This window comes from Gasterosteus aculeatus, chromosome 7 (assembly GCF_964276395.1).
Source record: "Gasterosteus aculeatus chromosome 7, fGasAcu3.hap1.1, whole genome shotgun sequence".
Taxonomy (NCBI): Eukaryota; Metazoa; Chordata; class Actinopteri; order Perciformes; family Gasterosteidae; genus Gasterosteus; species Gasterosteus aculeatus.
Window position 1 is genome coordinate 15,697,040 of NC_135694.1, and position 10,179 is coordinate 15,707,218.

Here is a 10,179-nt window from a genome sequence, read left to right on the forward strand (position 1 = left end):
ACCATACAAATAGAAAATAGTTAGGATTATCTATAAGAGATAACACTTTGTGTAGTATCAAAATGAAGATGAAGCGCTGAATCAATTACTGGACCGAAAATGTATCTGCTGCAGATTTGATAATTGATTAACTCTTTTTCAAAAAGTCCAAATTGAAGTAACTGACACTATTTTCTGACATGTTGTAGATCAAAACAACTAATCAGGAAATGAAAAAAAAAATGTGGGGATAAATTTATGGTGTAAATAGCTTGATAGACTAAATACAATTACTGTATGGAACATAAATTAATAAACATGCTTTATTTTACGAAACAATTACATTTCTACACCGGCGAGCCGTTAAGTTAAGGATTGGCAGTGTTAAAGGCTCAGCATGGCTGTTTTACATCACACGTCATTTAGCTGACGCTTTTATCCAAAGCGACATACAATAAGTGCATTTCAACCATTAAGATACAAACTCAAAAGAACAAGAAAGTGCAATTTCATCTAATATGCCGATTTACAACTTGCTTTAGATAAGAATCATTACAAATACAATTTAAGTGCTACAAGTTGTTTTTTTAGTCAAGGTGTAGTCCGAAGAGGTGTGTCTTTAGTTTGCGGCAGAGGATTTAAAGACTCTCTGCGGTCCTGGTGGCATCAGAGAGCTCGTTCCACCATTTTGGAGCCACGACAGTAAACAATCGTAATGTTTTATTTATTATTATTGTATATGATGAGAAATTACAAAAATTCAAAAACAGGTTGTTATTCTGAAGTCATCTCAAAACCAGCACAAGGAACAAACAGAAGACTGATTATTCTCATAAAGCTGCCGTCTCAGCTGGCGGCGGGGACTCAGAGACAAATTGCAGGTCTGTGTCCTCTGTGCTGATGTCGGGGCTGTCAGATGGCATGTGGCAGCCAGAGTCTCTTGGGCAGTTGTTCCTATCCGCTTTCATGTTTTCAACGGAGGCCTCCGCCCCCTGATTGGACACGTTCTCTGACTGACTGTCAGCTGTGGACCGGAGGAGAAGTGCTGGTTGGATTTTCAGTCCCAGAGTTAAACAGTTGAGCAGCAAGTAATCCTTTCCAGCTATTATTCCTGTGCATCAAAGCTCAGCGGCTCCTATCCTTGCGTGTTCTGCGCTATTCTCAGTAACACTCTTTGGGGTTATCCTGTTATCCTTAGCCTCTTTATTTGTGTCCAGGATACCTTCCCAGTCTTATCGGCTGAAGGTGCAATATCACTTGTCCCTTTCCCTTTTTGAATCTTTACTCACTGCGCAGGTTCTGCAGGGAGTGGACAGCGGTGAGCAGACGAAGCCTGTGCTCCGGATCGGTCACATTCAGCTCCGTCAGGTGATGCTCCTTCAGCCTCATCAAGTCATCCACTGTTTGGTAACCATTCAGCTGGAGAGAGGAGAAATGCTCCTAAGGAAGCAGGTTGGGGAGGGGGGGAAGGGGCACACTATTCACAAGCTGAAGGATCAAAATCTTGTATGGAATATGATTATTGCTGCATTGAAATCATAGTACCTCCAAACGGACGCGCTTCAAAAATTCCTGGACAGTTGATTTCTGTCCTCCCTCCTCCGTTAGCACATCCACATAAATGAACTTGAAATTTCCTGTTTTGCCATTCAGCATGCCGGTCCATATTCCCATGGAGGGCTTGGCGATTATGTCAATCACATCTCCCACCTGAATGGAAGCTTCGATTTAGTTTCATTACATTTATTGTTAAAAAACCACAGAACTAATACAAAAAGGAGATGCTCTTTACCAGATTAACTATAGCTAGTTTCCATTTGCTCTCACTGAGACTAACACTGTTACTGCTGGTACATGAACAAGTAGTTTTGCTCTTTCAGAAACGTGCTTCCAATGTCATGGTTGGAAGACGAAAATCCATGGTTCTCATATTGTGCAAAACGTATCCAAAGGTTTATCTGTAGCTCACGGTGGTGAGGACTCCTCTCCCCTCCGATCACTTAATTCTAACTGGATCTTCAAGATTATGGTTGGTGGACCAACCAGACTGTCCAACACTGCATGGCTAAACCTAAATATGTCATCCTACAAGCTGTGGCTGCTCAACCCCAGTACAACAGTGATGTAATTCTTCAGTTGGTTTATTTCATCTCCATTTACGCTCCAGACTTGCCTACCTTGAGTTTAAGTGACTCTGTGTCATATGGACTTGGGATGAAGTCTGTGTGGACTTTTGCTCTGACGCAGAGCGGTCTTGTGTACAACAGATCCTCCTCCATCCTCAGACTGTCTCTGTTACTGGAGCATCCTGACCCACTGGTGATTCCACCTTTGGGAACAGCAGACAAACATTAAAGAGCAAGCCAGATATCCAACTACTATCCAAGCTACACGTATGCACACGTTTATTTTTTTTAATTGTCGGAGGGTGGTGCTACTCTACAAATTAGTGCTTCGAAATGAGAGTAATGGGACACCTGAGTAAAGAAACAAAGGTTGCATAATTCGTTGGGCCTTGGTGGGAAGAGAACACTTGGATCTGTGCACGAAGGTGCTTACTTGAGGAGCTTTGTCCACTGTTGAGGCTGTAGAGGCTTTCCATGGAGTTACTGGACCATCCGTGTCCCTTAAGAAATGGTCGCCTACAAGCTTCCCTCTTCTGTGCTCCATCTTTCTGTGTCTGCAGGGTAAAAAACACCACAAGTCACATTTTTAATCCTGCCCTGTGCTAGGGTTCCCTGCCGTCCGTTATCTCCCACTACAGGGAAACAAAAGAGAAAGCTAACCAACCACAGAGCTGAGTCAGGCTACGTTTGATTCCTCATGCAGCAGAGCGGCTCAATGTCCCTGGTTTATGTTGGGACATGCAGCTCTTCTTGCAGGCAAAACACTTAATCCTACAATGGTTGCCTGGCTTTTAATAGCCAAGACCTACAGGATGTGTGTGGCGGGAATAATCCCTAGCTACCTGCGCTCAGTTTTTAACTTCCTCTTCCTGTATGGGGACGTCCCCGCAGCGGGCCATGTTGGCATCGGCATCATGCATCATGTGTGCTTTCTGAAGTGGGGGAATGTGGATGAGCTGCACTTAAACTGCAAAGTTTATGAAATATATGACCTGATTTGATTGGGTCCAAGAATCTTCAGAAAGGAAATGGGGGTGGAAATAGTTGGCGTGACTAAACGACACACCTATCACCAGCATTTTTCTAAAATTAGTCTCAACCTAGAGGAGGACAACTTAAACATGTGCGAACTGTCACTGCCAGTGAGCCAAAAGATTATTCCAACAGATTTCATGACATCTGCAGTAGCCATGTTGACATGTGATAGCAGGATAAACAGAGGTGTACTTAATTACTATAATTATGGCGCTGTTCCACTTATGTTATCACAGCATATGTTAAATGTGCTAACATAGTAGTTGCAAAGAATTGTTGGCAATAACAATAACAAAGAATCTAAAAAAAGACAATACATGTTGTCGTCTTAAGCTTTTCTTTTCTTCTTTTATTTATTAGACAAAGGCAGATGAGGTATGTACTTTGAGGATGTATTTGTCACGCATGTATAGATTTCCCAGTGAAATAGAGTATTAAAATCAATAATTTATAAAACAATAAATTCCGTGAGACCTCCCCACGACTTCAGCTCTGCAGCTCCTTTGAACTGCCAAAATTCTTTTCGCAGTATTCTGTCTGTACAAGCTGCCCCATAAGCTTGTGTAGCTTTTGTTCCACTAATGAAATCCAAAGTTGTAGTCTTTTCCTCATTTAGATTGACTGAACATTTATGTGCGCGTTGGATGCGTCGGCCCCTCTTCTGCTTAACTGCTGGTGTAAAATAATGGTAGTTTGATTGATAGTTTGCACGGTGGCAGAGCAGGTGTGTGTCTGACAGCGGCCTGCTTGCTAACAGATGTTGTTTCATTAGGAGCGATCGCACTGTGCCACCAACCCAAAACTTGGTGCATTAGTAAAAGCTGTGCAGAGTGCGTGACATACAGTGATGGCTGTCAGCGTCTTTTCAGGTGAGGCTTCCACCTGCTTCCCGTCACTTTGTGGTGAGGTCCCCGTGTCCCTCCTCTGCGGTTTGGTTGGGTTGCTTTTCTCATCCTGCTTGAGCTGTGAAAACAAAGCACACGGTAAAAAGAGTTTCTCTAAAAATCGGATTTGGTTGTGAATTATGTTGATGACGGGCATCGAAGTGCAAATTCCTCGATGGACACGCTGGCAGATGGAGGTTGTTGGGTCTCTTACCAGAGCGCTTCCGTTATCTGATGGTTTCATTTGAGGCGAGGGCAGGCCGGACGCCTCAAATCTCCCCGATCTAGTTAACTGTTTACGGGAAAGAGAGATTAACGTGTGTGTTTTAGTGGTGACAGATGGGCACAGTATCCGCCTGTGTGTGACCACTCGACAAAAAGACAGTGTTTATTCCCTGTTTATGATCTGTGTGGGGAATTAGGTCAAACCCTGGCAGCCATGTGGCTCTTTTTCATATATATAAATGATGGAGCTTGTATTTCAGTGATCTTGTCGTGCTGATCTTGTACTTTTTAGTGTTTAAAAAATAATCTCAGTAGCATTTTAGGGGAGAGGTACAATTTTAAAGTAATCCAACCGGCATCATTTCTATAAACTGCATGTCTGTGTGCAGATCTTATATCTTCCTACATGAATGGAATGAAAACCATCATTCCTTATTGTTTGCCATTAGCTTCAGTTGAGCCGTCGGTCAGCTTTCTGATCTGTTAAACTGACTCTTGGCTCTTTTCCAACATTGGTCGTTATTAAACTGCTATTCCACTAATCACTGTCTGAGATCAGCTGGACTACGGGTTCCTTTCGTTGGTCTCATTTTCTGGTGGTAATGTCACTGAGGTACATCTTACTGTGTTCTGAGGTAGCGGCAGATCTGTGACGGATCTGACCATTACTGAGGGAGACAGATCAGACTGTTTGCTGTCCAGTTCCTGGATCAAACTCTCAAAGCGATCCCACTCTGGGGTCCGGGGCAGCGACAATGTCCCACCACCCAGCGGCGTCTCGTGTCGAGGTTGGCGACATGTGTGGTAGAGGGGAGTCCAGGGCTGTGGACACTCAAAGGGGTTCCACTGATCGTTTCGTAGATATGAAGAAAGTCCTTCCTCTTCTGTATCGCCATGGACATCTCTGGTGAGCTGTTGTTGCCGCTGTGGTGAAGGAGTCTTCATCGAGGGCTTGTTCTCGGCTCTCCTCCCCAGGCCGATGCAGGTCAGCACCGGATTGCCGTTACTCAACACATCGGCCATTTCATCTGAAGATCAGCAGAAGTTACTGATATGGATTCCACGCAGGTTGAAGAACATCATCCACGATGACTTACCCTTATTCCCCGCGGTCCTTTTCCAACTACCGGCTCCACCTTGATGTGCCTTCTTTGTTTGCACCAGGTTCTGTGACTTATTTTGCCTTCCTGTTGTTTGTATTGATTCTGCTGTGTCAGCTGCAGTTTCAACGCACTGCAATGAAGCAACGATATGAGCATCAAATACAGAGAGCACACATTCAGCATAAGCTGCATGTGATGGTGTTAGAAAAGCTAACTCCACCTCAATGGTTGCTCAGCTAACACATTGGTGCATCAGTATCCATGGGGACACATGGTGCACAATTACAGGTTCATTTTTGAATCTACACATTTACATGCCTTAATGTTGATAAAACACGTTCTGTTTCTCATCCTGTGTATCCGCGTCTGAAACACTTTTTAGCTACTGTTTCTTCTAGAAAAACCCTATCTGCTTTTGTCTGTTTTGTTTGTTGTTAACAATAACAACAGACAGTCATAACTCACTGTTTCTAAATTACAGACTGTATTTCTTAGTGGATTGAGCATTTTGAATAGTGCAGAATCTAAATTGTACCCAGACTGGCTTTATGATAAAAATAGACATGGAAATCTCAATTTCTACAATGTGGGACCACATTTTCTTTTTTGATTACACCTATTTTCCTATTACGCCTATTATTTTACCTTAGTAACATTTTGGGTACAGTACTTTTAATCCTTTTTATTTCCACCACTGAAACTTTATATTGACTTAAGAAATATGTCAAGACATGCAACTAGTAAGCTGATGACAAACTTTCAAAAAACACGCAGCGGACGCTCTCAGGCGAAAGGTCACCTTGTCTTACTGGCAGCCCCCTATTATTTTGTTCTCTGCTGTGTGGAAGAAATTGCCGTCCTGTCCCCCTTTCAACTATCAGCCATTGGCATGAAAAGCACAGTACACAATCCAGAAGAACACATGGCAATCGTAAGAGCATTAGTCAAAGTGATCCGGGGATCTGATTTACAATTGACCTCGCTATTATAGACTCACTTTTCGCCCTCTATAGCTTCTGTCCACACGAACATTTTCAGCAAGTTAACTATTAAATATTGGTTAGATTTGCCTCCCACTGTTACTTTACTGTAACAATCTAGTCTATGTTTGCCTCTCTTACTTAAAGCGTGCATGGAGGATGAGCATTAATAAACATGAATGAATGAAGTGTGAAAAAGTCAATTTTATGCTCTGTATGCATAAAGGTGTGATTTATTTTTGGAGAACATAGTTTTAGACCACATTTAACATGGATGCTGTACTATTTTCATCCTGAAAAGGCTCTTGGAGGTGATTATAACGCGCTTTTACCTGAGCTGGTAGATCTGTCCGTGTCCTGTCAGAGCTCAGCTCCTCTGCTCTGTCGTCTCGTGTCAACGTGCTGCTCTGACATGGAGCTTTACACATCTCTGTAGGATCAATGCACACTGCTTTTATTTCTGCCAGGAGGAGCATGTGTGCATTTGTGAGTGAGAGTGCACCTCTGTGTCTGTCCACTGCTCTTCTTACAATTAGCTATAACAAACTGATAGTGTTATAGCTGCATGCTCAAGGACATTTTGAGACTCAACACACCTTTATTGCCTGTTCATACTACCACCGTCTGTCTGCTGGCCCGTATCAATACTGCTGTTTGTCTGCCACTGAGTTGCTATTAAGATGGCAGATAGCTTTGTGAGTTTAATTTGACTTCTTACGTGTATCATGGAAGATTGTAGGTAGTGTATAATACTATGTCTTTGAGGCAAATGCTTGCACACGTTGCTGCTGGTTGAGTTTTAATAAGGTGTGTTTTCATGTTTTATTGTTGGTTAACCCTTTGTGGGTTATGCTCATTTAATCACGCAATACAGCAGTGGTGGTTGCAGACAATCCTGGTGGAGATCTGCGCTCCGCTGAGTGCACCTAGTTTATATATCGTAAAACATGATAATCATTGATCCTTTGGGTGTCATCGACGAGAAATGATCTGATATGCTTTACTCTAATCTCCAATTTGAATAGATCATGTCTTGTGTGTATTAGCTTTTTACCTCTCATGTGATGAGAAAAGTTCTTCTTTCTTCTTGACATCCAGCAGGTGTAATTACTGTCGCCGTCTGAAGCAGACAATGTGGCGGAAGGGAAAAGCAGTTGGAAAGTGGTTTCATTTGAACTGCATGCAGAAAGGTTCAACATAATGGAATCAATAAGAGTAATGTGAGCCTGGATTTGCTTTTGCAAAACGTCTGACAGAAAATCATTAGAAATATGATCATAAGAGACTGCAAACACTTTGTACCAACCTATTGCATCATCGTCCGAGGGTAATGTCGGCAAACATGACCTAAATGATGATGACAGATATTTTTATTTCTTTATTGGAAACAAGTTCATTCCAAAACACAGACAATCTAAATAAATCTTTTTTTTAAGAAAGGCATTATTAAAAGAAAACAAAACTCACATACCTTCTGTTATTCCGCTTTACTTTTATTGTAGCCTGAGTTCGGTCCTTGAAAGAACAGAGACAGACACATCTTCACAAAATCAAAAAGGAAAGGGACATTTAAATAATTGATCCACTAGCATTTAGCCAGTTGATGTGGAGCCTGGTATTGTCGTAGCAGGCGTGGGGGTCTCTGCACTAGCTCAGCCGATTTTACCCAAGCTGGAAGATACACCGGTTAGTAGTATTCATACTGATACTGGGCAGGTGGGATCCTACAAGGTTGCAGCTGCCCAGCAGAAACACATTTACACAACATCAGCACAGCCTCTGGGGGCCATTTGGGGTTAAGTGTCTTGCTCAAAGACACATCGACATGGCCATTAACCACAATATCACTGAGTTATATCGGCTGAAGTACTGTATATCTAGAACTATTGGAAGGTGAGACAAGAAATTTGAAATGTTTCAATCAAAGCGGTTTGAATGTTTAGTTCTCTGATCTGAATAAAACATATAAACTTACAGAACTGATGGCTGGATCTGAGCCGTCCCGTTCGAGCTTACACCTGTGAAGAGAAGGGCTGCACGGGTACTTGGGGTGTAGCTCCTTGAGTGATGCTCCGTAGGGCGGTTCATACATGCTTTCTGTGGAGCCATCCTGAGAGACACATAATTCAGTCTGCATGGTAACTGCAGCCTGGTTGAAACAACGCAGATGGGCAGCATTCAAATTGTCCAGCTAAATGTATCCTCTTGCTGTGGCTCATCAAAGAGAAGTTGTTTGGAATCAATCATCAGTCCAATTATAGGAAATCAATTGAAAGCTTTACATCAAGGAGCAATGTCTTCAAATGGTGCAGCATCTACACACTGATGTTATTATTTAGCTTGAACAGCCTGTCACTCAAACATGTTCAATTGTTTGCTCAATAAACTTGTCTTTTAATTTATTAGGTCTGAGGTCCGCAGTCCGCCATGATCACATCCATTTATTCAAAATGTCTGGCCATGTTCGAGAAACGTGCATGATCAGGTGTAATTTGTGGGGTAAAGAAGCTTATTGGAAGTTCAGGAAAACTCTATCATAACTGCATCAGCTGCCAAAGATTCTTGTTCACCATCATTACATTTATTTCAGCTGGAATTCTTCAAAAACGCTTGATAATCAAACAAACAACCCTGCAAATAAATGATTGCCATTTCATTTCCGATTATTGATCTGATCATTTCGAATTACTCTTTTGTGTTAAGAAAATAAGTGTATTTTCTACAGCAACACACATTTTACACCTGTTTTTTTAAGGTTTCTTTTCACATCCTGCTCTTGTTTTAGTGCCTGTCCCAGACTGTCCCCAAAAAGCCCAGCCTTTGATTGGCTTGCGAGAAAAATACACTGCACCTTTGCAAAGGTGGTCCTGCAGCAGTGAATGGTATATTTCTAATTTGCCTGCATAGGAAACAAATGCGATAGGCTTGTTAGGCTGATTGAGGCAACTCAACCACACAACAAAGACTGCATGCTCAATTAACATTCATTCATCCTGTTGGCATAACAATTATCATATCAAAAGTGGCTTCTCTTAAAGCAGATGCATTTTCATTCCTATCGACTCCTGAGAAATTCAAGAAATAATATTTAGGTAAGATCAGTTGGAAATCAAATAACAATGAACAAATACAAATAAATCATATCTACACATGCTTGATCCAGCACAGGAAGACTCCATCTGAGGACCACGATGACTCCTACAGAGCGAGGAGGTTTTGTCCCATTCCCCGGGGAGACCCTCCAGATCCTTGTCAACAACCAGCACATCAACAGCCCCCCCCCCCCCGCAGCGGGACACGCAGAGTCTCCTCCGCTCACCTGAGCTTCCATCATTCCAAAGCCACCCCCTCCCCCCCCACACCTCCCCCGGTACATCAAACATGAACTCATTTGTATCTTACCAGTGTGAAGCAGAAAAGGTTCATGATGGAAGCTCCGCGGCCAAAGAGACAATAGAGGCGAGTGGAGACAAGTTGCACACGCTGTGGCCTCTGGGATGCGTAAAACACGCTTTCACGCGCCACCACCCTCCCGCTCCAACACACGCGCAGCCCCCACACTGTTCACGGGCCAAAGACCTAATCCCAGTCTCAAATCCCTCGCATAATCCAATTTATGCAGTGAGCCATCGCTGTCTGCCTGCGAACAACAAGACAATGACAGCCATGTGTCCGAAGTGATCATGATCACGACCTGATGGAGATTTATACGCAAGGTTAAACACAAAAAGGCATCCAAATAATACAAAAAACCCTTGAGGCTTGCAACCTGTTTTTACATGTCTGAACAAGGTTTGCATAATACACTTTGTAATCAGTCCAGGAATACCTTTAATCCGACATCTTT

The 10,179-nt window shown here is 42.7% G+C and overlaps 1 protein-coding gene across 4 annotated transcripts; it reads right to left on the minus strand.

The window, feature by feature from the left end:
- Window positions 1–284: 284 nt before the first annotated feature.
- samsn1b (SAM domain, SH3 domain and nuclear localisation signals 1b) lies at window positions 285–9,912 on the minus strand. 4 transcript variants are annotated; one of them, XM_078106487.1, is made up of 15 exons: window positions 9,735–9,912; window positions 8,308–8,442; window positions 7,804–7,847; window positions 7,639–7,679; window positions 7,387–7,452; window positions 6,665–6,762; window positions 5,347–5,482; window positions 4,874–5,277; window positions 4,239–4,316; window positions 3,984–4,103; window positions 2,539–2,659; window positions 2,157–2,308; window positions 1,525–1,689; window positions 1,269–1,398; window positions 285–1,003 (listed from the first exon to the last, which is right to left on the minus strand). In XM_078106487.1, exons 1-15 carry the CDS (start codon window positions 9,756–9,758, stop codon window positions 810–812), a joined length of 1,908 nt encoding a protein of 635 aa, XP_077962613.1. In that variant the 5' UTR covers window positions 9,759–9,912; the 3' UTR covers window positions 285–809. The 4 variants fall into 4 exon arrangements, with proteins under 4 accessions (XP_077962613.1, XP_077962612.1, XP_077962611.1 ...); XM_078106486.1 differs by having other exon boundaries at window positions 1,269–1,419; XM_078106485.1 differs by having other exon boundaries at window positions 3,984–4,316.
- Window positions 9,913–10,179: the final 267 nt, after the last annotated feature.

Coding starts and splice junctions, on each gene's coding strand:
- samsn1b (XM_078106484.1), bottom strand. CDS start 9,758: ATGAACCTTTTCTGCTTCACACTG. Junction 5,278..5,346: donor AAGGACCGCGGGGAATAAGG/GTAAGTCATCGT, acceptor GCTGATCTTCAG/ATGAAATGGCCGATGTGTTG. Junction 4,317..4,873: donor TGCCGCTACCTCAGAACACA/GTAAGATGTACC, acceptor TCCCGTAAACAG/TTAACTAGATCGGGGAGATT.